The following is a 25,958-nucleotide window of genomic DNA, read 5'->3' on the forward strand; positions in this document are numbered from 1 at the left end:
AGTATAATGTCTACACTGTTGAGTGTCTACAGAGAATAAGAAGGGGAATCTAGAGGATCAGGTTTAAGTGTGCTCTGGTGTGTGACAGCAATGAAACATTTTAAAATACTGAAGTTGTGTGTGAAAGATCAGATTGGGGGTTTTTTGCCTTTTTAATATAAATCACAACTAATCTGCTGAGGTCAATGGGCAGACTTTTATTCTCAAAATGAAAAATCTATCAAGAGCCTTTTAACTTCAGAAGATTTACTCAGCTCCACTTGCAGTAATGAGATGCTTTGAATATACAGAGGGTATATCAGATTTCCTTATGTTTTTTTTTTCCACACAATATTAGCACTCCATTTATCATGATTTTATGTGAGAATTGAACTTTGCTTTTGAAACTTACAAGTAGTTGATTGTAAACCATCACTTGCTGTCACATGAAATACATATATTATACTCCAGCTGGAGTAGTGTCACCAGTTTGTCCCTAATTTTCTCTTGCTGGAGGTGTAGGTATGCTCAAGGGAAAGGTTACTGCTCTGGAGGCCTCTCTTGTCCTGCTTTTCAACCAGCATAGGACAACTCCAGATATCGTTGTCAGGAACTCAGCCATTGATGTCAAGATCATATGCCCAAATAACTTCATCTTCAATAGTCTAGCTTTCGAATCCAGAAATCACACCATTAAAAGGCATGAAGCTGGTTGGAGATGGATGTATCCATTTACATTGCCTTAATTTTACAACAGTTTTGGGTTACTTTTTTCTTACCACCATTTACCAAACTGACGTAGCAGCTCTGCCAAGCACTGACTATTTACCTATTTGCTTGTGAGGTGCCCTAGCTCTTGGGTGCTGTCTGTGGGTACTGCAACGCCAAACCTTAAATACTTCCAAGAGAGGTGCCTGTAATTCAAGTTCCTGGGCCTGAGGTTTTCCATAACTATACAACTTGTGTGCATAAAGTTTCTAATCAGATTTTTCCTGTTGGTGAAGCAAGTAGCATAGACTACAGTAGGTATGAGACAACAGAAAATCAGTTCCAGGATCTGAAATCTGCTTTGCCACCCAGAACTTTTTCTTTCCAGTTAAAGAACTCCCTTCTGCTCTCCAGCACTAATTGCCAGAGACTGGTATAATCTTTTTTAAAGAACAAAGTATGTGGTAAAATACAGTAGTATTTCCATTCTACTAGTAAAACACTGACCACCAGAGGTAACCTGTTTTGTGATTCATTTGACTTCAATGGGTTACACTGAGGATACATTTAGCACCTATGAGTGCTATTTTTTCCTCTTCATCAAACAGTTATTGAACCACTGCAAGTCTCTTGGGTACTATCAATTTTCTGGTAAGCTTCTGATTTTGTCTAAGGCTTTCTTAGCTGATCTGTTTTCATGTTCAGTCATTTCCTCAGCTCTCAACATTACAGCTAAAATCCCCTGCCATTGTGCCTTCTCAGGTGGGGATTTCATGATTTACTAAGAAGTCCATTAGCCAATGATTTATTTTTGTTAAGCTTACATTAAGGAAGTCTGATGTCCTTTACCGTTCCATTTAACTTGAGGAAGCAACTGATATTCTTGCGGCCTCCTGAAATGGCACTGTGATCCCTTTTTCATTCTGTTCAAGTGTCTGTGGATTTTTTCTGGCTTTCTTAATTTCCACTACATATGGTCCCAAGCCAGTTCAATCTTAATAAGTACAAGTCGTTCTCAAACCCTTGTTCTTTTCTAATGAGAAATAGCTCCTCTTCCAGTTCTTCAGTATTTATTGTGGCTTTTTTCAACATTCTCAGGTTCTTTTAACTTTTTTTTTTTTTTTTTTTTTTCTGCTGCTGCTGCTGCTATTGTTAAATGCCAACATTTACATGTGACTGCAATAAATTAGTGTCTTTTCTTCCATTTCACTGATCCTGCCAGCTCTTCTTGGGAGGCTGCAGGAATATGGTTCTTGCCTCCCTTCTGCCACCCCAAATCCTTGCAGTTGTGAGTTGTCTGACTCAGATGTTAGCAGCTTCTGTCTAACTCGATGGGATATTTAGATTTCATCTCCATTTCTTTTTTTGCAAGACTTACTGTATGATGCTGATGCTCAGGGAGGCATCATTTTCCTGAAGCCACAGTGTCTGTATGACTGACTTGAATGCAGCGTCGGTACCATGCATCTTCTTACCCTAGGCTGACTCTGGAGAGGAAATTCATACTGACCTCGGTGGTAGTATTTCTTCTTGTAGAGCTGTACAATTATGGGGTTTTTTTGACAACTATGCTTTGTACAATTATGCTTTTTTAATAATTGCTCTTATTTCTAGTAATCTAGTAATCTGTCTGTCTGGGTAGCTGCCGTTGGCCTCTGATCCTCTGTTGCTGCCCACAAGCATAATTCCGAGTATGTCGTTCAGTCACCTCTTAGAGGTGAATGGTGAGTGAAGTCCCATCTTCTGGCAGATGGCTAGCACAAGGGTCTGCACACAAAGTGAGTCCTGCGTTGAGCTCTTGTTGGATGGGGTCCTGCATCATGGGGAACTGCTTGAAAACTAAAGATGAAACTGAGTCACAAACACTGGTGCACAGAAGTGGATATTTGGTTCTGTGAAAAAGACAACTGCTGGCTGTCAGGACAATCTTTCTTACATAAGAACCAAAGCTTGAGCAAGGGAAGAGATTCAGAGTTTGGAAATCAGTGTATCTGACAGACTGTGCTAAGTATGTAATCTTTTTCAAATTAATACCTGCTCTTACTGATAGTAATTCTTCATGTATTACCGGCTTCTTGCTAATTCATTCTCATAAATAGCAATATTCATTAAAAAAGGAAGAAGGGTGGTAGTGATTTTTCTCCTTAAAGTTTAATTCCGTTCCCATAAAACAGCAATGCAGGCTCCATACTTCTGTGTCTCGGCGATTCTGATAGCCATTAAAGTCAGCTATGAAAAACAAATACTTTTAGAATGATCAGTTCTGGCAAATTCAATGGGAATTCATTGTCCTGCTGGGTCCTTTCATTCACTGTAGCAATTCTGCAAGCAGACCTTCATTACTTCTGTTGACAAGGCACGAGCCAAAAGCAAATTAAAATTGCTCCATTTTCCAGAGCTTTACTGCCTTGGAATGCTAAAATATAAACCCAAAAGTTAGTCAGATGTTGCTCTCAATTCACCTGGAAAGCCCATGCAACCAAGGATGTGCCATTTCTTCATACTTGCCAGCATAAGTTCGAGGTAGAATTAAAGGTGGGTCTCCTCAAGACAAGCTATTTCCCTGAAAATCCTATAGCTTATCCCACTTCACAAAGCTTTTTCTCCATAGAATGTTGCCATTAATACCCACTTTGTATCTTCACATCCTTCACAGTGAATTATTGGTCTACATTGATGATGAAAGCAGACTTCGAAAATCTTTCAATTTCTAGACAGTCTTCATGAAAAATGGTTTAAATAGCATGCAAATTTTACATCTCTTGAAAATGGAGTTGTGATTAGACAAAGATTTGTTGGATTATAAAAGTACAAGTGTTTATTATGGCTGGTACTGAGAATAAACAGTTGCCTGCATATGCCAGCTACTATGGAAATATGTTTTTAAGTTCTAATGTGAGCTGTAAACCAAAGCTACTTCAGTTAAAAAAATTCAATACTTAAACTGTGGGGAGAAGTAGTTGGTGCCAGAGAAAACATTCCCATTTAATAATGTTTGAACATCGAGCTGTGATGCAGTTTGTAGCAAGGCAGTGAGAAAAACCCACAACTAATCCTTCATTGCAGCTGTCTGAACTTTTGGTTGTCTGCCATACTTTAAACAGCGAGTTCTTTTTTCTGGTGACTCAAGACTTGAATGACCTAGTGTGGGGAGTTTAAGCTATATACAAAAAAGAAGTTAAGTAAGAAATAGCCAAAGTAAGTTGGGTTGCACACCCCAGCAAACCAGGAGTTTGTACTTAAGTCCTCTACAGTGCCTAGGAAAAAATATTAAAATAAATAGATACCTTTTTATTTATTTATTTTTGGCAAGGAAATATTCAGTGGTTTAGACATCTACCTCTCCTCCCTCCCCTCTTCTTTTTCCTTAGAGTACCGATGATATATGGAAACTAAATTCTGTAGAGAGTTCTGATTTTTTAAGTTTATAAATGCTAACTTTTTCTGTAAAAAAACTTTCTAAGTTGTCTTTGATTATTTTTAACATTTTCTTCCCTTTGATGTATCTCATGGGTAGGCCTTTTAAGCAGCATGAAGTAACAAATTTTTTTTTTTCCTGATTAATTCTCTTGCGAAGTAATGGAATTGCTTACTTTCAAGTGGAAATGTGGGGGTCAAAGGTGTAATTTTATGTGGATATTAACTTAAAAGAAAAAAAAAAGTGGCTTTCTGCCTTTGCCTGATTTTCACTATCACTTATCTGAAGAGGGATTAAGCACTTAAGTATTACCCTGAGCTGGTGGTAACCCCGTAGTTTGACAAGTCTTACAACTATCTAATAATTTCTTGTCATGACTAGTTTTTAAAATGGACATTCATGGCTACATATTCTGATCTTTCACAGATACATATTATGGTGTATCTTTGCGTTACCAATTATTGGGTATAAAAACCCTGTAAATTCTTTTCATTGAAGAAAAAAATCAATCTATGCTGGTTTCAATGCCTGTGGCAACAAATCCCCAACATAATAGCTTTTGAGGTACAGTATGCAGTGAGGCAGTACAGCATAATAAACTATATATTGTCATCTAGATGGCAAATGCAAGGACAAGCACATAAATTGAGGGGATTTCAAACAACTTACTGAATACCTAAAACCCACGATCCCGGCGTTTCTGTACGAAGGGGAGCAAACAATGTTTGCCTGAAAGGGCTTGAACCCCCAAACACCGCCAGTAGCTTTGGAAGTTACACTCTGCAGTGTGACTTCTCAGCCTGCCTGTCAGCAAATTTATACAGGGCTCTGCCCAGACGCAGCAGCACATGATCTGTATGAAATGGGGGCCCAGTTAATAGGTAGCTGTTAATAAAGGAAAGGAGGGGAAAGGGAGATCATATCTCAGTTTTAACACCAGTAAGCTGGTTCTGGCTAGCCCTTTGTAATATGTGGCTTCCCCAGAAGAGGATGATACTGACTTTTATCACAGAGAGACAGATGAATCTCTTAATGACTGGATGTCACCATCACAAAATCACTCCCAATATTTCATTTCGCCTCTTCCTTTTTATTTTTCTCCTAATTTCAGTGCACAGCTGGCACTTTCAGCTCTTAATTCCTATACTGAGTAACTCACCCCTCTCTGTATTTTGTCCTTATCATGTTCAGATTTTGTATTTATTGCATTATATTTATTGTTCGCCATCCCTACTGTCTTTGATTAGCCGTTTCGCACACAAAAGGAGATCTAAGTCAAATGTACCATTCATGGGCTGTTTATCCCCATCTTTTATTGGTTTTCCCAAACTCCCTGACTCATTCTGGTAAAGTGAAAACTGTGAGTACAAACAGATGCTGCCTCAAAAGGGGCTAGATGGTCTTCTGAGCAAAGTTGGGCTGGCAGGCTAAGCTGAACACTTTTCAGCTAATTTTTTTTAATATCAAAGTGTCCTCTACATGAATTATCCAAGTGACAGACATGTATTTTCACCCAAAACACAGGGTAAAACTGAATGATTTGCACAAGAACACACACAGGCGCTTCCTTTCGCCCCCCTTTTTTTTTTTTTTTTGGTAACTCGATTTTTATTTAAATACCTCTGAAGCATTATGTTAGTGTACATTTTCTTCTGGTTCATGAATAACAAGTATTTCTAAGTCTCAGATAAAATCCCTGTACAGTTTGTGTTTGTAATTATATTTTGAGTCTCATTTTCACATGTTCAGTTCCTGAGCCAAATAGTACCGACTTCTCATTTTGAATGATGATGCACAGAACTGTAACACATACTTGTACCTTTAGTTAAACAATATTTTTAATGGATGTTCCTGTGTTTATTTTTCAGTATATTTCCATGAGATTACAGATGGTATGTTTTAGCTGAGTTAACAGTCTCCATAAAGTTGCTTAGTGCGAAATCCATTGGGGTTTTTTTAAATGCTACTGCATAAAAAAATAGTTTACAACAGAAATTCTAGTTTATTTCATAGTCTAGAATGCATTAAAAGCATAAAGTCATGCATATGTCAGAGAACACAATATTTACAAATCTGTACAGTTTCTGTCCTTTATTTAGTGTGGCTCTTGCCAGGCAATTAGATTCAACTCTTACCACTCTGATGTCAAATTCTCCAAGATAACATATAGCTGTCATCTAAAAACATTTTGGTTTCCTTACCAGCACTGAGATTGATGGCTGTATGTATAATGGACACAGTTCTGCACTCCATTTCATAAAGTCTACCTTCCATGGAGTTAGAGATGGTTACCACTGTGGGCAGAACATGAAAATGGGTGGAATCCCCCACTCACTTTTTCTTTCTCCAGTATTTTGATGTGCTGAACTACTGGCGTATTTTGGCTAAGGCTGTACGATAGAATGGCAGATTAATTAACTTCTGACCTGCAGATTGTTCATAGTTACCAGTCTTTTTCCTGTTCATTCAGAAAGGTAAGGAAGAATATTTCGTACTCAACACACCAGAACTATGTTAAGGAACTCTAGAACACATCTTTCCTTCTCTCCCTGTTTATTTTCAAAACCCCTTGAAATGAAACATGCAGTTGGAAAAGCCTGTGTTTTTACACTAACACCCAGTCTACAAGCCAAGCATTTGCATTTTATCAACCGGATGCAATTTCTCTCTTTCCCAGGTTTGCTTTATCTTTAAAACCACAATAAGCAGCAGTCAACATGGATACCCATCTCCCACACCCAATGTCCACCCCAGACAACCTCCAGCCGATGAAAGAGCAGAATGGTGAATATCAGTCCTTCTACAGAGTTCACATGGCAGAAGTATTATACATGGCTTCACTTGCCAAAGGTTCTACTGGCTGTGAAATAAAAATCAGTATCTTGGTCAGTCAGTATTGTGTTCAGAAAAGCAACTGACCTCAGACAGGGTTCCCCTAGAAAGCACTCCATCACTGTCTGGCTCCGTAATAGGAGTCATAACACCTGGAACCAAAGGTGCTCTGACTCCTCTCCTGCTGATATGCAAGGAAGAATGGCACTTACAGTATTCTCTGAATTCCAGGGAGACATCGTGGTTTCTATAAAGAGATTAGTATAAGAATGGCACTTTTTCACTAAGGCTAAAAGAGCACCTTTCTGAAAAACACCGTAATGATCCAACATTTGTGGCTTGTTAAATTCACAACGTTGAAGAAAAGTACCTTAGTAATCATTGCAATACTATCCATTAAAGTATGGTAGCAAATAGTTTTTCTTTTTAAGACACGTCAGGTAATAATTTGTTACGGTGGTTTATCCTGACCAGCTTGGGCAGGTTCTAAAAAAGGAACACCAAATGTGTGGTTGCTCCAAAAACATCCTTCTCCCCTCCTTCCCTCCTTCTTTCCCTCTTCCACTGAGAATAGACCAAGGAGGCCTGACCAGCCCTGCTATTACATTATAACCAGGTAACACAGAAATTAATCAATTAATTTATTATTAATAGGAGCAAAATGTAAAAGCTGAAGAAATTGTAGATGTACTACCAAGCATGTTGTGTCCTGCTGATGTCTCCAAAAGACCCTCGTGATAAAAACGTAAAAATTCTTTAGCTCTGAAAGGTCAAATATGCTAAACTGTGATTTCAAAAGGATGAAACCTTTTCTGTCTTCTATGTTCTTTTAGCATTCTTTTTTTCTTCTGCTTTCTGCACTGCTGGATTTTAGCATCCATGAGTCATGTGATCCTTCTAGCATCAATATGTTTTTCTTCTGATTTCTAGCATCTCTGCCAGAAGACCCTTGGTTAGACTTTCTGCATTTCAATGTGCTGGTGGTGGTAGTGGTGGTAACAATGGTGTCTGGGTTGACACCTTCCATTTAGTTTATAGACAGAATTTTTCTGCTGACGTTTTTTGAAAAACCACACTGCCAGGACAGCTGCCACCAGTAACAAGCAGAGAAGAATCACAATTACTGCTATGATAGCACCTTTACTTGACTTGGGACAATCCTCTCCCTCACATGGCTCAGAAGTGGGGATGAGCTTTTCTCCAAGACCCTGGGTGAGATTTTCTTGCTCGGCTAATTCCTGGGTTGATGTGTCAGTAACGATATCTGGAGCTGGTGCAGTGGTTGCCACTTGTGCTGGGTAGGCAGTTGTTTCTTTTGGTTCTGCATATGGAGTGTGATCAGAGGGGCTGACCATCACAGAGGTTTCTGACATGGATGTTTTTAAGCTGGTTACGTCAAACAGCATTGTTGTACCGGACTCCTGAGTCACAGTTTCTGGAGATGTAGTTAGGTGGTCCCATGCAGCATCATCATAACCTCTGCTCACACTCAAGTTCTCCAGACCACTCACTGATGTAAGTGATACCGATGTCTCTTTGGTCCCTTCATCATCTATCCTCGTTGTTGCTGCCACAATCTGTGTTAAACCTTCCTCTGGAGCTGGGCTGCCATTGCCCGATTTTCTTACTTCAACGTGATTTGGATGGTCAGTAGTGAGGACAACATCATCTTCTGTTCCCATCGATCCGTCAACTTTATCCCCCTCCTCTTCATCATCCTCTACCACTTCTTGTGTTACTGGATAGCCATCTAACCATGACTCATCAGTAATGGCAACTGCATCTATCTCGGCCTTCGTATCATTAGTTGCGAGAATGGGTTCAATGGGGAAATCCTCACTGTCATAAAACATTTTGGCACCAGGTTCATCATAGGCTGTCTTCACTCCAATGTGGTTATCACCTTCAGAAAACTGTGCTTTAGTAGAATCATCTGTCTCCTTCTCTGATTCAGGCTCACTGAAAGCCTCTGATGGAAACCAGAACAAGTTTTTTTGGCTTAGGAGTGACACAGGGGACTCAGTTGGTGCCCTGCTTCCTTTTTCAGAAGTGTCTGTGTCCTGAGTAACACCTTTGGTACTTCCAGTTCTTCCTTCCTCTGAACTTTTACTGAAGGAAAGCTGTTCTTGCTCCTGCTTGATTTCCTTTTTGCCATTGACATGTTGATTCTCAACAATAGGTATTGATCTGTCATCAGGAAAATTATCTTCATAGTCAATGTGTGCCTCGGTTTCATCTAGAAAAGTTAAAAAACCCCAAAAGTCAACATTTAATTTGGCCAGGGAAGTACTGGACTCATTTGTTACAAAAAGCCAAGAAGAAAGGTGCAATGAGGAGTGAGTTTTAGACAGTATTTTTCATTCAGTGTTATTGTTTATATGAAAAGGGGATGGTCCACAATAGACTAATAGTCAATACTAAGTTTAAAAATATCAGGATAGGTGTCAGAGCTATTCAGTAATAACTTTCCAAATTTAAACATGTATATAAATAACTTACTGTCTGCAGTTAGAGGACTTCCTTCAATTGCTTATTGTTTTCTCAAACCTTCACTTTCCCTAACATGATTCTTTTTGCCAGACGTGAGGAAATTTTTTTCATGACATTCAAGTAAGAAATGGGTGTGGAGAGGAAAGTATAGCAAAAAATAATCAACTGCTAATTGGACCGTAAATAAAATAAAAACCTGTAAGTTTTACAGCAACTTCATCCCTTTTGAGCCAGCTGCTTTTGAAGGATTATATTCACTACCTTATGTTCAATTTTTTATCATTGCAATAGTTTTCTTCAATGACCTTGTTGTTTCAGTGATACAACACCTGGGGCCAGGTGAGCTGAGTGGTATTTCTTATTCCATGAGAGCTCTTCAGAGCTGCCTGAGGAAGAGCCCCCACCAAAGCTGACGATGAGTTCTACTCATCTTCATCTGAAGAAAGCAAGATGCACCCATGACTGCAAGGATAGAAAACTCCATTTCTAACACTTAAAGCCTAACACTTGGCTATCAAGATAATACTGCCTGTAATCAACTCCTGGGCATCCAATTTTAAGAAACTGAATGTTACCAAAAATAAAACAAACAAACAAACAAAAATAAAACAAAAACAAAAAACAAAGCAAACCAGTAACAAAATAACTGAGTGCAACAGAGGGGTGGATTCATGACAATGTTTGAGTTCAGTTTAGAAATACTCCTCATGCCTCAACAGACCTACCACTCATAGCAAAATAGATTTGACTCAAACCGTGAAACTAAATGTTTGAATGAAATAATGCATTGTAATTTATATTTCTTCCACTCTTCTAAAACCTTAGCTCAATGAAAAATTTTCCAAACTAGAGAGGGTGGTTGATTTTCAGCTCACACAAGTTTTACTCCATAGAAAGTTGATGTAATTGCTGAGATTTATGCTGGCATTAAAAGTCCTAGAAAATAGTGCCTTGGGATATGGAAAACAAAACAAACTGAATCATGGTGAGAATTTTTCTTTTTTAAAGAGTGTTTAGTCTTTTGTGAAGACAGTGAAGCAATAGACCTGGCATGACACAGGAAACAAGAAATTAATAGAAGCTGTATTACAAATCAGTGCATTCATAAAACCTTATCATTTTTTTGCCTTTTTACACTCAACCAACTTTGAATCACATTTTCATCTGGGGCCCACCTCAATTTCCAAATGAGTCACATTTCTCCTTGGAGACCGCTTCCCAGACTTCTGGCAGAGCCATATTTGGTCTACTCTCAAGAAAGATTAGAAATATTGTCAAACCAGTCTGACCAAGAACACTTAGTGGTGATACAGCTCACACCAGCCTACTTTTTGCCAGGACAGCTTAAGCCAGGTGCCAGAGCAGAATGAGTATTAGTAAAAGGTATTTTTCTTGGAATAGCATCCAGGTCTACCAGAAATGAAAGCAGTTATGCTGAGGAAACCAAATTGTGTGACATAGCCTGAGGGGAGTTACTACCTCCATGAAAGCTATCATGCTAGAGAAACGGATGTTCTCAGCAGGTCATCTCATCTCACAGCAAGGCTGTAGGGTGAAACCTGTGCGTGATAAAACAGTGCCAGCAGTGGACATCTCTCCCTCACAGTCCCAGTGTCCTCATCTGCTTGTGTAATCCTCTAGGTCCTCTCCATTCTCTCCAAAGCAGGAAAAAACTTCTATCTGGTGCTAAGATGACTCAACAGACAGGGGAATCCAGCTCTCAGAATGGAAAGCTTCCTGGTAGGACTCTCACTTTTCTACTTCATCCTAAAATCTTGTTCCAACAGTATTTCAGAATTTTGTTAATGACTGGAGGCTACCTTTAAATACCAAAGTATTTTAGCAACATATTTATGAAGGTCTGTGACTATCGATATGCAGCAGTTATTACAGCCGTCAAACGCTAGTCTCATTTTGTCCCTTATCTCACTTTAAGAATTTTTCTGCCTGGCACTCTTTTTGCATGGAAATGGTGCCTCAAGCCATTTTTGTCCTCTTACCATCCCGACTCCTACTAAAAGTTGATACGTGGTATGCCTGCCTCACTAAAGTCCAGTGTCTCTAGAGACAGCTATAGGTGTCTATTGGATATATATGAACTGGAACAACATAAGAACTTACCATTTACCAACTGTGATGGTCACTGTTTTCTTTTTTGAGATGAATCATCACACCAGTCTGTCTTCACCTCTATGTCTCCTGTACCTCTATTTTTGCCACTCATTTACTTTTCAGACTACAGTAATCCAGCTGAGGATGAAACATTGATTTTTACATTATGGTGTTCTAGTGCATGCACACACATTCATGAAAAAAAATTACATTCATATGCTTGCGCTTTCCTCCAGACCTACTCTTTAATTAGCAATATGAATGGGCAGCTAGTATTCATCTTATTGATCACTGATGGATGTTTAACAACTATAGTAATATGCTTTTTATTGAATTTGAAGCTCTTCCCCTTTAGTGCCTCTCCTGCCATGTACTTTCAGCCCTTTAGAAGAAAGTCTTATGGAGGGACATCAGGAAAGAGCATGTGCTCCTAGGAAAATATGAGTCCTCAGTCTATCAGAACATATTAAGGATTTGTTGAATCATCAATCAAGTCTCCATCAAACCTTCTGTCTTTGGGCCTGATCCTGCATGTATCGAAATGAATTGGTGCTTTCTTAATGCTCAGTTGAGGAAAGAAAAAGCCCATTGTATTCTGAAGAGAGCCTGAGAATGGAGCTCATTTTGCACTGCTCGTCACTGCATAAGGGAGTCTTGTTCCTTCTGATAATCAGATTGTGGCTCAAGTTGTAAAGCTGCTATAATGTATTTTCATATGCAATCTCCTGTATTTGTATAGTTTATAGCAAAGACTATCAACATAACTAATGTTAGCTTATGGGATGCCAGAATGAAAGCAACTATTGAGGTCTCTAACCATCAAAGGAAATACAGACCCCCTTACTCTGAAGCTTTGATTTATATGATCCTGAATTGACTTACACAGTAATAATACTCTATTCTTTCTTCTGGGCCTCAGACCTTCAAATGGGGCTTGGACTTAGCATTTAGTGAGTTTGTGTTACCATGACAATCTTTCAAGTCAGCCGTGAGCTTGATTTTCCAGAACAGATTGCACAACTTTTGCACTTCTTTTTGCTCACCTCCTCAGCACTTCCTTGAGCTTTCCAGCTCCCTGAATTTTAGTCTCGGTACTGAAGAGCTACAACCAAAGTAGATTCAGCTCCACCTCTTATCCAGATAGTGTAACCTTTATTTATAAAACAGCTAGCAGCTGATTTAAAAGTGGTTGCGTCTTCCTCCCTATCCAGGCAAGTCTGGTTTTAAGAAGACTGATATTAATTAGTCCAAGACCAAAATCTTTCTATATTTGGTCATTGTTACATCTTACCCCTACCCTCCTCTGGAAGAGTCAAGGATCAGTGAGTTTTGATTCACTGTCTTGGGGATTACTGATGCTGAAATGAACAATTCACAGCAACAGATGCTGAAATGGCATACTACCAAAGATGTGAAGCTCAATTAAAAGGTAAAATCCTTTTAGTTTAGCTTTGTCCTTTCTGGGAAGCATCCAGCCCTAAAGAGCTTTCATCTCCTTCAACTTTTGATCCTAATGTGAAAACAGTGACCAAACATAGAGACAGACAAAACCAAAGATCTTGGTTTTCCACACTCTAAGATCAGTTTAATTTTTCTTCTAGATAGCATATTGGCATCCGAGCTCTATTTTGAGTGTTGCTATTTTGGACAACCATAAAGTGCACTGCATATTTTGTGGATGTATTTTTGGAGTACAGGAAATTGAAACTTGATTCTATGTAGACCATCACCATAAACATTTCTACTGTATAAAAACATATTCTAAAAATCTCAAAGTAGTTACAGCAAACATTAACAAGCCAGCATCTGTCTTTAAAGGTGGGAAGCAAAGAGCATGTAGATTGATTTGCCTAAGATCAGTCAGATTTGTGAACTACAGTATCTCAAAGAATTATTCATATGACTTGGATCAGTCACAAACACACTTCTCTCAAATCAGAGTACACTAGACAGAATTTGTGTTGCATTTTGTCTTTTACAACAGCAATAAGGAGGATGATTTTTGTTCTAGCAGAAAGCCTGCTAATATAAATAAATAACCCATCATAATTTATTAAACTAATTCCATTTGGCAGAATCAGTTCATGTCAGATCGATACTTTATATTAATCTAATACAACTGTTCGGTGACAGACCTGAAAAGAGAACTAAAGTTTGTCACGACAGTTGTTTTGACAGGCCATGGACATATCTTGTTGGTGATTTTATCTGTCTGTCATAACTGTCCCTTTGCACTCTCATTAAAAAAAAAAAAAAGTGTTCCCAAATAAGATCAAACACCAGAGACATTTTGTTTTACTCCTAAAAATATAAAAGAAAAATAATTAAATGGTGCTGGCTAGTCACGCTTACAGACCACATGAATGTGAATCAATACCATTCTTGAAAACTCAGAAAACAATGTTTGAAGTAATGAGAATAGCTGAACCAGGCAAAAAGACTGATGAATCTTTCAGAGGTGGTCAAAGTCAGTCAAATCCTCCTTACACTGAAATCAGAAGTATGGTCCTCAGTGTGGAAAAGTTAGAACAGCTCTGAACACTAGACAAGTATCCAAGTGTTAACACTGGAGAGATTCCTTAGATGCGCAGAAGAAATGACCTCTCCTGCCACAAGCTTATAGTTGGAAAAACCCAAAGTAGCCACAGGAAAAGGATAAATATCTGACATTCTTCTTAGCCAGTTTCAGGGCAGAGATGTGACATGATTTCCCAGCCATCTAATCTGCCTTCTTTTTGAGGAACCAAACTCTTGAGGGCACAGCCTGATGAAATGCAGTCCTGACCCCCACACTGCAACGCTAGTATTAATGCTTCTGATATTGAACCTACGGTTCGTTTGGGGAAAAAATATAAATGCCATTTAGCAACGGTCACTTCAGTCTCTGTGCCTGCAGGACAGTCACAGCTGTGGCATGTATACGTTTGCTTTCAGACATTACTACAATGGCAATCTTCAGGATATATTTTGTGAAAAAAATGTGTTTGCTCCACAGAAATAGAAAAAAACCTGCAAAAACATGTATTTCCCTGTTCTCTGCTTAAGGTTGCTTTGTTGGGTTGAATATCCCTGTGTTTTCAGCTAGAACACAGTGTCTTTTCATGATGAGAAATTGCAGGAAACACTAACTATACAGAAACTTTCTTTCCTTAAAAAGCATCTTGATTAAAAATTAAAGTCTGTTACCTGGGGTGTGCAATGTACATTAAAGCCATTTGTAATACTCTGTTTTCTTCATTTCCAATTCACTTCACTGTATCCAGAATCCACTTAATATAACCCCAAAATTATTTTGTTCAGTTATGCCCATAGGCAAATTTTGCCACATATTTTGGATTATATGGGTGTTATGCATAATATATTTTTTTCATTTAATTTACAAATTTGACAACTGTATGGTTGTACCCTTACATCCTGGGTGCCAGAATGGACCGTATCTCCTTTAACTGGATCAAAACAGAGAGGAATTATGATCATGAAGCTAATTCAAAGAATATTTAAGCGCTATATTAGACACTGCTACAAAGACAGTTCTTTGACTCCGTATTTGCTCTGGGTGAGCAACTAGGAATGTAAAGCAGGCCCAAAGCCTTTACACAAACAAAAGAAAAACCCAATTATTGCTGTTTAGTCTGAAATTCTGCTTGGAGAGCTAGGCATTATAATGTGGCAGCTACCAAGTATGACAGTAATACACAGCTGTAACATCCACAAATCTCAGAAGGCTTTATGAAGCTGGATAAACACTATCACTCTTTCAAGGACAAGGTGGACTAAGCAGCAGAGAGTAGTATAGTGACTTGCCCCTGATCTCAGAGACAGTGCAAGATGTAGGAACAGGCCTTATATCTTTTAATCCTCTGACTGGAGTTTTCTCCCCGTGGTCCAGTTGCGTTTGTGAAAGATCATTGGCACCGCTTTACATTTCCAGTTGCTCACCCAGCGCAGATGCAGAACAAGGGAACCATATCATCTTACCAGTCTCTAAACATAGCACTTAAATGTTCACTGAAGTGGCTTCATGACTGTCTTTCCTCTGAAGTCAGTCAGTTAGGACAGAAATGACCCACTCTGCCAACAGGGATATGAATTCTCCATTGTCCCGTCATTAACCTTCATAATAGGGAAGTTACTCTCTTGCCTCAAAGCACTTAAAAAGCAGTGTGTGTGCTGACTTATGGAGTAGTTAATAATTATTCTCCTCTCTTTTATGACCCCAAAATATCTGTCAAGTTTAAATTGGGTTTCTTTTAATTTAATTCAATTTTTTGGTCTTTTTCACTGAATTCTTACCTTTTGAAAATAATTAATCCTAGTATCACGCACTTCAGTCTTCCTGGAAAGCCTCTTTTTAAAAAGAATTGTGGACAGGACTATTGAATATATAATTATTAATTGAACATGTATTGTATTTTCTTTTCCAGGTCCTTAAAGTGTTTGAAAAACATGGATCAAAGCAAGTGCCTCAGCATGAAGTCTACATTTAAATAATTTTTAAAATCGTAATCCACAATATTACATCTGCTCCCAAGTTCCAGTGTTGATGTTTGTGATTTTACAGCCACACTTTCCTATTTCTTTTAAAAATATTTTTCTCTCCCCTGCAGCTGTGTGAAAGGCTCAGGCAAAACAGGGGAAATAGACTATTTATCCAGGGAAAACAGTGAAACACACACAACTGAAATGGTCTGATTCTTTCCCTTCCTTACTTTGGTGTAATACAGTTTTATTTCTATGTGTGATAAAGTTAGCATTTTCACTAATATCAGTGAAGGAAAAAGAAGTATGAATTTGGTGCTGATTATTGGAGATTCAGACCCATTGGGTTATCAGATGTAAATACTCTTTTCTCTTTCTCTCTCTCCATGCTCCTCCTACACTCCCCGCAGTATTTTACTTAATCATCTGAACTGCTGTTTGTAATAACAGTTCTGGAAGCTGAAATAGTTCAGAAAGATGTTGAGGTTTTGGGGTTTTTTTGTTTGTTTGGGGTTTTTTGATATTTCTATACCACTTGGATGGTTTTGAATATCTGGTACCCTGGTGCATAGACATGACCCGTTTCTACTAAGAACAAGTCTGACCTTTTCTCATGATTATCCACTGCCTGATGGTATACATTCATGAGTAAAAATTACACTCCTTGCAAGCCCCTGGGCATTAAGGAATATATAGGTTCTGAAATAGATATATAGATACTAAGTCCAGTCTATATAGATAGCTCAGTTACCCAACAGCTGCCCATTCCTTGATTAAAATGTATCTGTTTTGACAGAAATATAATCTTAAAGGTGTGATATCTCTGAAAAAAACCAATAAGATACTCAGGTTATTTTTCTTAAATATTGGAAAAATTGTGAACTTTATGTATTGAGCAGGGTGACATGAGAAAGAGAATGAGAAAGCAGCATTCAGATTCCATCCATGTCTGAACTCATGGCAGTATTTAGCTTATGTTTAAACAAGGGGAAAGTTAAAAGCTTGTTGCAGAATTTAACTAACATATAAAAGTGGATTTACTTTAAGGTTCAGATTAAGGAAACATCATTATTATAATTTCCCATAGCTTTTACACTTTGTTTTGTTTTTTTGTTTGTTTGGGGTTTTTTAAAATAAAATCGTGATTGCTCGAGTCAAGTTATTTCGTAAGAAAATTCACTCCATTGTTTTTAATGGAGTAAATATCTGAGTAGCTATTGTGTTTGTAGACAAAAATACTGAAAGCATGGTACAAGATAAAAATTGTATGCCTTGTTATTGGGGCAAATCTTAAAATAATACCTTTTTTAAACTTTTCCATCTCACTTCTTAGCTCTAATCCAAATTATATTTCTGTCATAGAGTTCTGTGGCACAGGCAGCTTTCTCAGCTTACATAGGTCCTAACACACCAAAAGAAAGTGGCATTTATCATACATGTAAGGTCAGAAGTTCCACAGTGCTAAAGCAACTAGTAGGAAAGAGCTAGTAAAAGCCACATCAACCAGACTACCTTCTTACAAGCCAGTGGGCAAAGTCTGGGGCCTAAAAGATGGACAGCTGTTGTATTACCCATTCTGCATCCCAAATAAAAGTCCAAGAACATTAAAAGACGGTCAGCTCCATTCCACATAGAAAATATAAAGAAGCAGGGAGAGTTGCATATAGGTCTGCTGTGCCCTTGAAAGGTATTGAGCCCTGTCTCCCTGGGGCCACAGTACCACCATGGCACCTTTCCTTTTCTGTAAGGAGGTTGCTATCTCAAGGGCCTTAGCGTGTAACATCACCTGATGTTACATGTAAGGCTGGTGACAGGGTGATAAAGCCATGGACAGCCTCAGCCTGTTTATAGTAAGGCAAGCTGGTATTTGCATGCCTACAAAAAGACACTGGCTTTCCTCTGTACTTGCTCTAGGTTCCCAAAGGTGAGAAAAAACACCTACCTAGTTTTTGTTTCCGTAGCCTGCTCTGTAGCAACTCTGTGGCTTCATGTGAAAATAAACATAGCAGAATACATACAAAACCTGCATTGTACAATCTATCTGGTAAACAATGTCTTTGGCTCACTAACACTGCCTAGGCATGGCTTTTGAACTACTCTGAAAAAAATACCTCCGATATTTCTTATAACATCTGTAGTAATCCCTTTCCTTGGGCAAACAAAGTAAGTGCATTGAAAAGTTGCAAACTTCATCCAGTAACAGAATGAGCACATACACGGTTATAAACAGCTGATTTCCAGAAAGGGGTGGCTGAGTCTGATACTAAATACACAGATGAAGTATCTTCCCAGAGGTTATTTTCCAGCAATTAAAAATTATGTTCAGCACTAAAGAAAAATGGTATTGTGGGAAAAAGAAGGAAGATGGCAGACTGGAAGGCAAGAGCTGAGTGATAACCCTTGGATGGATAAGAGTGAATCCCTGAAATGGGGTTAGTGGATATGAAAAAAATAAATACGGCATAAAAAATTCCAGTTTTTTATTTTGAATGGCTCCTGCTACCCAGAAAGAAAGAAACTTTATGCTCATTTAAGTATGACTAAGTTATTCTCTCCTGTGGTTTACTGGAGATGTCTAACAATGGGATTATAAAAACTCTGTTGGGCCAGCTAGCACGTTGATGCTCTGGTCACCAAGAACTTCACTGGGACTGCACATGCCCAGGACACACCCCAGTAAGCCTGAAACAATCTCGGTTGAGCCAACGGGAGGCTGTGACTTCCCAGAGGGATGCTCCACATGCTGAGTGAACTTACCTTTGACACAGGCCTGAACCTGCCCGTACCACTCCCCGCAGCTGTCGCAGAGCAGTGTGAACGCTGTCTCCTTGTTGCCCATGACGTACCCCTGGGCACAAACGTACAGCAGCTCATCCCCCATTTCAAAGCCAGTGTGGCCATGCAGGATGGTGTGGGGGAAGGATGGCGGGTCCCCACAGGGCTTGTCTGAAAGGGAAAAAAAGAAATGAGGTTGTAGAGACCTTGCAATAGTCTTTAAATGCTGTGCCAACAGTGGTGCTAAAAGAGTTACCCCAAGGACAAACTTACACATGTCAACAGAACTCATACATCTCATCTGATTCATGCCCTTATCCTGCTTCATAACTCCCAATTTCAGCTGTAATTGGGAAGCTATATACTGGGCTGTAACTGTGACATGATAACTGATGTTGTTGATGTGTAACAGGGATCCATCTAGATGCATCCAACCAGTCAGCCCAGGATGTCCAGCCACAGCTGCCTTCTCTGCCTGCTTCTACAAAGGCTAACAAAGGCTTTGGTGGGTTGGGACTGGAAAGCAAAAGCTTGGACAGAGTCATTTTTCTTAACTGCAGTAAAGCTTGTGAAATTGTTTAGGACTGGCACTTTAATGTCTACTATGCTGTAGCAACCAGGCAGCAGGTAAGCAATGACCCAGTCCATGTTCACCAAAAGAAAAGGTCCAGGTAGACACCAGTCATTTTTCAGACTACCTCTAATCTTCTAGTCTTTCTCAAAATCGAAAGTTTCTTCCCAGATACTCAAATTTTCCCTATTCTAGGTTAGAGGCATCCTAAAACAAATGGTGACTTGTGCTCTTCAACTTAACAACACTCAGGGCTAACATAGCTCTGCTCTCTGTGAGAATCTGAAGAGCTAATTTTATCAGGATATAAAATCTAACAAGATGTTTGGTAATATTTCTGCTGACAGCACTAAAAGCCAGGAAGCAAAAGTTACTATAAACAATAACAAAACTGATATGAGGTGTTTTTTGTATGAAAGAAGAGCAAAGAGGAGGCAGACAGACAGCTGACAATACCAGTGTAAACTGAATTTTAACTCTCTTTTTCAGGTTTGAACAATCTTGGCTATTGTTAACAAAGTTGGTCAAAATCTTCTAGAGAACTTCTAGGCATTGCAGTTTCTCTTGTCTCAAAGGTCTTTGTCTCTCAGAAGCACTCTTTAAGAGGGGGTTGCCATGTCCCCTTTTGCTACACATTTTTACAGTCCCTTTTGGAATAGGCAACTCTTGGTTACAGAAAAACAAAACAAACAAACAAAACCCCTATAATGCAAGAGCATGTTTTTACCAAGAAAGCCAATGGACAAAGTATGCAGTGTTGATACAAATAAACACTTCCATATTCTCTCTCAAATCTGGGATTTGTTCCAGTGGTTCTAGAGCCCTTATTGACTAAGGAAGAGAAAAACAACTGTTCCACTTGCCAATGTAACTGAAGATTCAAAACTTGCTTTTGTCCTGATACAGAACAACCAAAAATAAAAAGGCTAATAGGTAATAGCTCAGGGGTTCTGGTAATTATATGGGATAAGGGAAACTTAAGACCAGGTCTGTGTTCTAGTATTAATCTCTCCTGTTGAAAGAGTTTGCTTTGGTACAAAAACTTAAGTGCTTAGTTGGCTAAGTAAATAATTATTATGTTCCTCGGAAAAGACTTTTGTTTGGAAGCTGAAAAAGTGACCTCCAAGACTATGCTCCTAAACATGAAGGAGAAACATCTTCAGAGAGCATCCTTGCTACTTTGCTAGAGACTACTTTTGGGACAGCATCAGCACAAGATCTTACAAACAACATTTCCATTGACACCATTTCACGTCCAGGGTTTTCAGTGGGCAATAGTTTTGACAGAAAAGCTTTTTTCAATCTACTTTCTGCAAAAGCTCAGGCTTTCCTGCTTTTGCCCCAGGGACATTCTGCAAAATCCTTGTGAGTCCCAGCTGCAGCTTTTCCCATCATCTACCCACTTCTGACCAGGCATAGGTAAATACATGTTTATTTAGAAATATGATGTATTTATGTTGCTAGTTGTTTACCTTGTAGTGAAATTAACATCCTACGATAAACATCCATGGTCTGTGAAAGTTCTTTTGGATCAGGCTTTTAGAAATTGTCTGATAGACATGGCTAACGACTTCTCACCAGGCATGCTAAAAAAAATCTGCCACTAATTTAAGGGACACGCTACTGAAGTCAAAGCTTTGAAGTCTATTCTCCATACTGTACACATACGTATATACCGTCTAACACCTTCAGAAGTTAGTGGGAGTTATGTACACACACACTGACAGAAAAAACAAGCTCTTGAGGCTACACAAAGCTCAGTTTATGTACAGTCTCATGGAGGCTTGGCATCCGAGGAAGTGAGGAGCAGTTAGCAGCTAATGCCTTTCCTGTGAACCGGTCAGATGAATAGAGATTGATGTGGATGAAAGGAATAAAAAAATATTTTATTGCCTCATAGGAAGGCTAAATACCCCTGCATTTCATGTACTTTATTTATGTAGCTACTTCCATCGGTACAAATGGGAGCTGTGTATCTGCACTGAGGGAAGCATTGATCCCAAGGCTGTATGGGACAATTATATGTCAGAGGGTATTCTTATCTACAAAGCCTTGCTTCTTAATCCTGCAGCCAGAGGAAACAGAAAAGTAACACTTACATTAGTTAAATATGGCAAACACATTCAAAAGCCCATTATAACTTTCCAGGAAAGAAGAAAGCTGAAGGGAGCTTTACTGTAAAATTTGGCAACAGATGTGGTACCATAGAACTATGAGATCCTGAAGGAGATCTGGCTGATGTGTGAATAGAAAGAAAAGCAGAGATTTCAAAGATGTTCATGGATGAACACTGTATGGGGAACTTTTGATTCTCTCATATGAGACTTTGTAAGGTCATGTCTTTGCTGCAGAGCATATAATAACAGCATGGACAAGCATAAGTGAAAGGTGATATCCTGCAAAGACATACTCAAGCTCCTACATTCATTTTGCTGCTCTCCTCTCCTGTGTAAGATGTACAGGAATTTTCCAGGTTGAATCATCTTACGGCTCCTGATTCTCCTGCAGACTCTGTTGCTATGACAATTCCTGCTCAGACTTTTGCCAAACCTGTTTCTTCTGGTAGACATACAGACATGACACTGGCACAACAGCTCATCAAACTGAGCCACTTCTGGGGACAGGCTTCAGGTTTTTGTCTTCAGCCTTTATATCAGGAGCTGGCAAAGCATGGGCTTGTTTGGAACAACAGCCTGTACTCAGTGCTGGCATTCAAGACATTCTCTTGCTGGAAGACAGGAGGCAGATCTGGGCCACGAAGCATGACAGAGGGTGTGTTGGCAGCAGCTTGTCATGTAGAGGAACAGTACTGCTCTTTGTTAAGGCAACTACAGGGGTTGCCTGGGGTGGAGATGCTGGTTGATGAGGACTGGGCTCCTCCAGTGCTGAACTCTCTATCTGGACCAATGCTTTTCCCCTCATCTATCCTCCTGTAAACCAGCATATTTTCTTACTGCTTGCTAAAAAAGGACCCCAAAGCATGCTTCCCAGTAGAAGAGCCTGATGTGCCTGATACTTGGGCTGCATTCAGCGGATCCCATGCTCTGCCTGCTCATGTGCAAGATCACATCTCAGATCTAGAAACTTGGAATCTGTTTCTGGACATTGTGACCCTCTCAGAGTTTGCCATATATTGGCAGTGAGGTCAAACACCTAACACCAAATTTATAGGTTGATAACTGACTTCCAGTAAGCAAGGGTGGATTGCATTGCACAGTGAGACAGCACAGCACAGATATAAGGCAATGTTGAAGTATGCAGAAGATCCTCATGTCAGCAATAATTTGACACAGACTGTCTCCTGGAGTGAAAATCACCATCACAGTCAACAAAGAACTCAATATTCATGGGTAGAAATCAGGATAGAGTCAATATATGACAACTGAATGGGAATAAATGGCTCAGCAAAGATAAAAGTGTTCAGAATAGATATGTTACGGCCAGTGATGACTCTGGTTACAAACCTCTTAGAGACTCAGTAACTATTTTTTACAAGACTGAAGATGCCTCTTGTTAACTGAGTTAGCACATTCAGTCATGACTGGCTCTTAGGAATTATGGCCCCTATGAAGAGTAACTTTAACTCCAAAACATGTATGGAAAGGAGTTTGTGACAGGTGATTTCTGGCAAAGAGTCAACACAAGTCACTTTAAGAACACAGCATCCCTTCTCCCCGATCCAGACTCATCCAGAAGCATCTTGTTGATTTAAACTACAAGCATCCCATCAGATTGAAAAGTTTTTGAGATGTCTTGATAGAATACTGTCTACAGGAAGGACAACCCAAGATTAATGCAAAAAAAAAAAAAAAAAAAAAAATCAACATGAAAAAGATGCAGACTTCAGCTTCCACGCCACCTGGCAGAAATAGGAACCTACTGGGAATCTACTGAAATTGCTACTATAACCGTGTACCGTGCTCTGAAAGCTGACATGAAACATTCTCTTTGATGTAAAACATCCCCCGTTACAACCATTTGATTCAGTGGAGTTTTTCCAGAGAGACCACTGGAATTTATAGGATGTCATCTTGTCATTAAGAAATTGGAAAATGCAACTCAATGTTCAGCCCTGTGAAAGATGAGTGTGGATGTTTGTTTTTCTTCTTGATTGCAGAGACACTAAAGTATATGAAATTTTTCTTTTTGGATAAAAATACTGAGTACAAATAGAGTACAAAGAACTAGCCAATATAAGTGCTGATCATAAGCTACCCATGTTAGGATGACGATGTCTCTTTCACCAGATAGGGCTTGTAAGAATTTGTTAGTTCATTTGCTAGCTCAATTACATCACCAGGTAGCTGGAAATTCAGTGTCAGCTATATGCAAAGCTCTGGAAAAGAAAGCTGTAGCAATGAAAAAATGAAAAACTTCATATCCACAGCAAAGCATGACAAATACAACTAAATGGCTCAAAGCAAATTGCCATTTGATTGGTCTTGTGAAGTACATTTTATATATTTGCTGTAAATAACATAATAATTTCCTTTTTTCTTACTGCTGAAAAAGGCAGCTCGAAATATGTATGTAAGCCATCAAGCTTTAATGGGTATCTGGAGCCAGAAGTCATGTTTAACAAAGTTTGATTTACATTTGTGCTGTATGCTACTACAAATTTCTGCCTGTTTAGTTTTTCTATGGTGGCAGCAAATCAAAGCCTTACTGAATAGAGGTCTTACTTGTTGCCTGTAAATATCAGTGGGTCACTGAAAGAAAGAACCAGTAAAACTTGGGAGATACTAACAAAGAGCTTTTTCCTCTGTTGCATTTAAAGAAATACAAGAAAGGGAACCAAGAAGCTATATACATATGACATTGAATGGTATGCAGTCCTACAAAAAAATAAGACTGGTAGGAAAAAAATCCAGCTTTCTGTTTTTCTTGCTTTATCTCTTTTATGTTTTGAGGCACTCAGGACTGAGAGAAACTTTCTGATCTCAGCAGATCCTGAGCTGGTACAGAGCTGTCTTCCTGACTCTAATGGCTGCATAAAACATTTGTTTATGAGAAACTGAGAAGACACATTTCTCTGTACTGTGAAAACTGCAGCTATACTCACAGCATTCATAAAACATTACAGCTACATCTTTGTCTGTCAAACATAACTCCTGGTCCCAATTCCCCGTAAAACATGACTCTTAGTATCAAAGATTGCTGTGATTCTTCTGTGTGTAACAGAACAAAATCCATTTCAGAATCACAAAGAAAAAAACAAACGAGATATCACTCTCTTCAGGATTTTTAATTGTAAAAGCCTGATCCTGTTAGCACACCCAGAGCTCTTGCTAGCATCTGACCACTGCCCCGGCTTTTGAGGGCATGCTGAGGTGTATGCTTAAGCAATTGAACAGAACTCATTCATGTGCTGCTAACTGAGTAAAGATTAATTATAAATCAAGGCCTAAGAATGGAATTTTGTGATGGTTTTGTGATGGTTTGTACTAGAAGTTTCATGGGGGGGTTAAGATGCCCTCTGCACAACCCTAAGAACTGAAAATAGAGTTGTGAAGAGTTACTATAATCAACTTAGTTTCTGAATAAAAGGCTGATGTGACTGTTCCCTCTGTCCATCCTCAACCTGCCAGTCTGTCTGAGCCTTTGGCTGATCTCAGCCGAGTCTCACAAAGAGGGAAAGCTACCGAGTGTCGCCTCATTTTGGTAAGGTGAGTTTAAAAGGGAGAAGATCCAAAGCCAGGCATCTTTTCCATCAGGATGGGCATAGGTAGGACTCAGCTTTACGCAGTCCATCAAGCAGTGCTGGTCAGCCCATTGGCATTGCGCATGTGGGGACAAACAAGCACATTCATACTTCTAAGGCAGCCACAGCACATGTACCCAGCCAACCATGCCTGGACCACCAAGGAGTTGAGAGGGCCCTGAAGGTGGGGAGGTGATGGGTAGAGGGTGAGGTTAAGAAATACTGGAAAAAGCCAGATAAATTTCACATGGGGCTGCAGATTATTGGTTGGATGTATATGGAAGAAATGAAAGGGCTTGTGGTTATTGTGCATGATCACACAGGTCTCAGTGTAAGAAACCTAGGATTTATCACTTTTGACAGGGCAAAACAAATTTTTACATAGGTCTTAATACTGATGTATTACTGTATTATAATTTAAATTCTATCAATTAAAAGCAGTGTGCACTTTTCTAAAAGAAAAAAAATACTTGGGAGGTTTCAAGTAAGAAACAATTCATTAATCATAACTTAGACTTGTAATTATTACCCACATGTACAAAACAGCAGTACAGATGTGCTATGTCTGAGGCTGCAGTGCAGGGTTTGTTGTTGCTGCCTCTTACTGGATATTTACTTCCCAAAACTGAAAGTGGCTTCAGTTGCCCTGAACTCTAGGTTGTTCTTTCATCACTCATCTGGTCTGTGCTGGCTTGTGTGTTACTGTATGGTACACTTGCATGTTAAGGCCAGTTCCTTTCTGGACTTCGTTTTTTTCATACCAACTGCAGACTAGGCTCTGCCACACAACTTCACTTAAGCCTTTCTATTCAAACATTCACTCTGCATCCATAGTTTTCTATTTATTCAAAGAAGAAGTGACCTTACAGTCATCCAGCACTATTTCTGTGTGT

At 39.1% G+C, this 25,958-nt stretch overlaps 1 protein-coding gene across 1 annotated transcript in view; it reads right to left on the reverse strand.

Moving 5' to 3' along the window:
• Positions 1-5,510: 5,510 nt before the first annotated feature.
• Positions 5,511-25,958, reverse strand: part of SUSD5 (sushi domain containing 5) — a 43,691-nt gene continuing 23,243 nt past the window's right edge. The window contains exons 4-5 of the mRNA XM_074898145.1: positions 18,776-18,964; positions 5,511-9,173 (exon numbers count right to left, since the gene is read on the reverse strand). Of these exons, the coding sequence (XP_074754246.1) occupies positions 7,891-9,173; positions 18,776-18,964 (1,472 nt within the window). The 3' untranslated portion in view covers positions 5,511-7,890. The remainder of the gene's footprint in view (positions 9,174-18,775; positions 18,965-25,958) is intronic.

This window comes from Athene noctua, chromosome 2, assembly GCF_965140245.1.
Source record: "Athene noctua chromosome 2, bAthNoc1.hap1.1, whole genome shotgun sequence".
Classification (NCBI taxonomy): Eukaryota; Metazoa; Chordata; class Aves; order Strigiformes; family Strigidae; genus Athene; species Athene noctua.